The 5,831-nt window shown below is 36.4% G+C and overlaps 1 protein-coding gene across 1 annotated transcript in view; it reads right to left on the bottom strand.

The window, feature by feature from the left end:
• Window positions 1–1,413: 1,413 nt before the first annotated feature.
• Window positions 1,414–5,831, bottom strand: part of EIF3E (eukaryotic translation initiation factor 3 subunit E) — a 74,202-nt gene continuing 69,784 nt past the window's right edge. The window contains exons 11-13 of the mRNA XM_007934772.2: window positions 3,190–3,292; window positions 2,534–2,668; window positions 1,414–1,452 (exon numbers count right to left, since the gene is read on the bottom strand). Coding sequence (XP_007932963.2) covers window positions 1,414–1,452; window positions 2,534–2,668; window positions 3,190–3,292 — 277 coding nt within the window. The remainder of the gene's footprint in view (window positions 1,453–2,533; window positions 2,669–3,189; window positions 3,293–5,831) is intronic.

Raw genomic sequence — 5,831 nt, 5'->3', positions numbered from 1 at the left:
CTGCCTATATGACCCTGAGCATGGAAAAACGAGAGGATGCCTGGCCACCACGGTCAACCACTCAGAAAGGTATCAAAATAGGAGATCCAGTATAGAGTGGGAGGAAATTTTGAAATAAAACTCTCAAAATTATAGAAAGAAACAAAAAGACTAGCCAGGCTTACTAGTCTGATAGATGGATGAAACCCCTGACACAATGGCCCCTAGTCACCCTTCTGGCTTGGAATTGAACTGACTCCATGGCTTCCAGCCAAACAACAGACAGGCCTACAAGGTGAACAATTATACCAGGTAGGTGCACTGCTTAGAACAATCAACCATGGGTGAGCAGAAAGGCCGCACTTGCACAGGGAGGGCAGGAATACATTGGAAAGCAGGGCACAGGGAAAAGGTTACCACAGGGAAGAAGTGGGAAGAAAGCTGTTACATTTTGGGGACTGTAATCAATGTCAAGAAAATATATGTGTATGGACTGTTGAATGGAAAATGAATCTGCTCTGTAAACTTTCACCTAAATCACACACAGAAAAAGTTTAGGTGGGTTTAAAAAAAAAAGCCTATACCAGCAAACTGTGTATTTTGTGTGTGTATTATATTTAGGGAGGCATTTATAAAATCCAAGTTATATTCATTCCTTCTTAAGTCTCTATAGCTGTCCAGTAACTAACAAAGGAACCAGTTTCTTTAAGAAAATAAGTAGCAGCTTTATTTGTAATAATCTCAAACTAGAAATAACCAAAATATCCTGCAATAGTTGAATGGCTAAACAATGTGGTAAATCAATACCACAGAATACTACTAAGCAATAAAAAGGAACAAATATTGATATATACAGCACCAGACAGGGCTCAAGGGCATTATGCTGAGAGAAAAAGTTAATCTCAAAAGGTATGATTCAATTTACGTAACATTCTCAAAATGACAAAATTCTACTAATGAAGAACAGATTAGTGGTAGCCAGGGGTTAGGGTTGGTGGGGATATAACTACAAGGGGGTGGTAGCAAGAGGGAGATCTTTGCGGTGAGGATGGTTCTATTTTGTTAATTATGATGTGAATATAAAACTCTGCAGGTGATACACTGTTCCCACGCCAATTTACTGGTTTTGATATTGTACATAAGATGTTAACTAGCCACTGGAAGAAACTGGGCTTAGGGTACATGGGACTTCTCTGTACTATTTGAAAACTTCCTGTGAATACATACTTATTCCTAAATAAAAAGTTAGAAAACACTTACATACCCAAGGAAATTCACAATAAGATAAAATGAAACACAGCCAATTTTATTCAAAGTCTCCAAAATTTATACTCAATTTATTGTTTCTAAAATGTATGTCAGTCATATTTTACATCATGGTTTTATTGTTACATCTTTTTTTTTTTTAGTTTTTCATCTTTTTTAAACAGTTCTTCAGTAGAACCCAGAGTCCTGAGTTGCCCAGTTAGGAGCCTAAAATATACAAAGAGAAATCAACAAGGTGAAAAGAACATACTTTCTAAAAAAGCTAACATGGAAAAAAAAAGGGATACTATTGTTTACTTTAGCAAGTAAAGCACTTCCACGTTTCACTAGTCCAGACAAACTATTAAGATTTTGACAATCTCTACAAGTACTAAATGTCAGATGTTCTGCTTAGAACATAATAAACTCATCAAAATATCATCCAACATAATTTTGGCCAATTACAACATATACAATTGGTGACAATATCACCAACACTGTAACAATATTCTAAACATCAACTAACCCTGAAGCACAGAGAAAAAAATTATTACATAAAAGTTGTCTTCAGGTCCAATTATTGTACACTTGGTGGTAACGCACATGGACAATTCTCTCATTTTCTCTTCTCCTTAATACTGAATGACTAGTCTAAGGACATAAACTTGTTTGTAATATTTCAATTAAATGGGTCCCTGAATGTCCCACAACTGCTTCCTAATGACTTTCAACCATCAGGCAGCTTGGAATTCCATTGTAACAAAGCCACTCAATCTCCTTCAATAGCATGCCTACCAAAAAGTCAGAAAGACTTTTTGACGTAGTTAAATACGAACATCAGCTAAAGATAAAATGAAATTTGTATAACAGCACTAATAGATGGAGTAAGATGAACATTTTTATAGAAATACTTCTTTAGATTTAAAAAAAAAACATATTTCAAAGCACTTGAAAGAGGGTTGGTTACACATGTAAGTTATCATGTGCCAGTATCAAAATGATGTGTTACAACCCTAAGGAAACCAGTTAATAAAGTCATACAGGAAGAGTAAAAGGAAAAGGAAATAGTTACAATAAACTAGGAACACTTAATTTTTTTCAATTTTCTTGACTAATGCATATAATACATCTAAGAAAAAATTATTTTTAGCTCAGTAAATTCTTAAACAAAATGTCCATAACTCTAACAAATAGAAATGCAACATCAGATACCACAGATATTAATTAACATGTTCTCAAATGAAGTCTATAGAACAATTATGGTACATTGTTGCTAGACCCCAGACAAAAGAGAAAACGTGTTTCTTACCTCTGACCTACTATTCTGATTAAGTTTCTTCTCGATATTCATGGCCAACATCTGGCTTCGAAATGAAAGGCTTTTGGTCTTTTCAATCACTTGCTGATAGGGTGAGACTGCATTGTTACCCATGACCACATGACCCTGAAATGAAATACAGGGAACGCAATCTCATAATATTGACTAACTTCACAGCTAAGTCATGGGGATGATACAATAACACAACATGTCTAGTTGTACACCTTTTTATATACTGTATAGAGATAAAAAAACAAATAAATAAAAATCACCCAGTGAAAGAAAAAAAAATAGATGTTGCTATTGCCCTCAAAGAATTATTACATACACACACAAAATTCTCAGAACAGAGTAAAACATCTTAATTAAAAATTCCCCAAAAGATAAAATGGATAAACTATTCAGCAACTGATATCTAGTATGTTGTTGTTCTGTGCCGTCAAGTCATACCCAACTCATAGCGAACCCTCCTTGGGTTTCTGAGGTGGTATCACTATGGAAGTAGATCACCCAACCTTCCTTCTGAGAAGTAGCTGGTGGGTTTGAACCATCAGCCTTCTGGTTAGCAGTCAACTGCCTTAGGCACTACACTACCAGACTTTCCGATATCTAGTATAGTTAGTAGCATAACTAACGTTAATACTCACTAATTTAGAATCAATCTTGGCATCCAATCTTGCATTTCTAATCAAGTTCACAATCCACCTTTCAGCTTCTTCTGGGGTCATGTTCAGTTTATCTGCCAACATGCTAATAATATAAAAGTAAAAAGAGCAATGATAAATGGATCTGAAAACTTAAGTGTTATGTACTTATTGTGTTTAACCTACATCCTGCATAGACTTTTAGGCATTTCTAGGTCACTCTCTCTGAAATACTAAGACCCTTACTAGTGCATTGCTGTTTGTGCTTATTTTCTTCTGCTATGCACAATCTATCCCATTTCACCAACCAGACTGTAAGATCCTTTAGAGAAGGGCACCATATTCTGCATTTATAGAAATCCTTCCACCTTCCTGAATAATACCTTACCTTTAGCAGGTATTCAACAAGTAATGATCTACAGGAGGCATAGTTGTGTATTTTGTGTAATTATACAAATTAAACTTAATATAAAGAACAACAGCAGAAAATATAATAAAAAACAAACTCAGGGCTGCTGTGTATCCTTGTGCTACATGGCCAGTAAATTTAAGAGAGGCAAGACAGAGACAGAGTGAGAGGAGTGAGCTTAAGAGCACAAGAGAGACACCCTGATCTTTCTGCAATCAATCAATCTACATTTTATATCTTTCCAATTTTTGGCCGGGTTGAAGAAGAGGACATGGCAATGCTTGATTTACTGACTAAAGCAGGCACTGGCATTGATAATATGTAGGTCAATCCATCAGTTGATGGCAGAGTATCTATGTGTGGATGTATATAGTATTTCAGAGTATACAGTATAAAGTGCATCAAACATGCTATTCTCTCAACAGCGTCAGGGCCTTTGCACACGTTATGCTTTCTGATTAGAAGGCTAATCCACCTTCTTCTTTATTTTGTGATTTTCTACCTGGGTCTCAGCTAAAATTGCACTCCTAAGGAGCCTTCTAAGGCATTTCTCCAAGTGTGGTGCGTCTGATTGACGCTTTGAAAAACTACTGTATTTTTCACAGCATTCATAACAGCTGTAGTTGCTGTGTTAAGTATCTGCTTAATGAAACACAAAAGACTTTACCAGTTTTAGCCTGAGCCGTTTGAGGACATCTTACCTAAGGAAACAATCTCAGATTTTAAGATAAAAGAAAGAAAATTCCATTTTGTGCAATAACATTACATACATAGTCTGTCCTTCCTCATCATTACGTCCATACTCTAAAGGTCAAATTCCAACATGGCCATGCAAACAGGCAACAAGGATCAGGACCCATAATCCCACTTTGGATATATTTCTTGTTTGCAGTGTGCTCGTTGAGCCTTTAGACAAAGTCAGAAGAAAACCCGAAATAAGGCCCATAAAATACTAATAAATTATTGATGGTATCTCAGGTTATCTAAGCTACCAACCACCCTGAAAATAAATTAAAGGATGTGATAATAGTCCAGTTTCTCTTAAGTAATAGGAAACTACAAAAAGTAAAAGAAATTAAATGATTAACAGAACAAAATCCTCTACTAATTAATCAAAGTCTACAATTTCTTCCATCCTAGTGATTTTATGCAAAAGCTTTCAAATTATAAAATGAACGTATCAAATCAAATTTAAAATACCAAGTTGGGAAGATGGAGGAATAGGCAGACAAGCGACACAGACCCTCTTCAATAAATAAAGGAAAAACCAATTGACAGAGATACAGAAGATAATCCTGGAGTCCTGAGCTTTGAAAGGAACTATACAGAAGTGGATTAAGCACAAACTAGTGGAAAAACCTGAACAAAGACAGTGAGTACAGAGACGGTCAGAGCTGTGGACTGTCAGCTACTCTGGTGGGACCAACAGCCTGAATATTTCCAAGTGGTGCTGGAATCTGAGAATTGACCTAAAGACCAGCCCTGGTCACCAAGGGCTGCAGGGACAATTGCGCTGGTGGCCTATGACTAGGAAGGGAAACAGCAAGGAGGGAGACAACCTGAGCTACTGACTTTCCCTGCGTCTAGAGGGCACAGCCATTTTGATTGTTTACACGTGGCAGTCATGTTGGATATTTAAAGTGACAGAGGGCGCAGCCATTTTGAATCTTTACAAGTGGCAACCATTTTGGATTCTAAAGTGATAGCATTCTCATTCAGATTCCAGGGACCTAAGAATAGGCTCTGTTTGCCAAGGTTGGCAGGGACAAACAAAAGGCTGACAACAGGAAAGGAGACAGGTGGTGAGTGTATAAGTGCTGTCAACTAGCAAATAGAGGAGCACAGTACACTGTTTGTGTAGATAACATACAAAGAAAACAGAAATTGTAAGTCTCCCAACATACAATCACCAATTAAATATAAACACAAAAATGTCACAATACCTTGGAGACAACAGAGCATCACAGTCCACACAAAGAAGCAAAATAAAGCAGGATAAACAAGGGACCAGGATATAGACCCAAAACACATCCCTGAGGAAGATGCAGCATTGGAACTCCCTGATAAGGAATTCAAAAGAATTTTATTTAGGTATCTTCAACAAATTGAGAGACAGATCAAGGAAAACACAGAGAAAACCCTAGAACAATTTCAAAAGACAATACAAGAACAAAATGACAAAATAAATGAAAAATTAGAAATGATACAAAATCTACACACAGAAATCCAGAAGATT

This window comes from Orycteropus afer, unplaced genomic scaffold (assembly GCF_000298275.1).
Source record: "Orycteropus afer afer isolate SDZICR_OR568_19922 unplaced genomic scaffold, OryAfe1.0 scaffold00021, whole genome shotgun sequence".
NCBI lineage: Eukaryota > Metazoa > Chordata > Mammalia > Tubulidentata > Orycteropodidae > Orycteropus > Orycteropus afer.
This window is presented reverse-complemented; position numbering and strand designations above follow the sequence as displayed.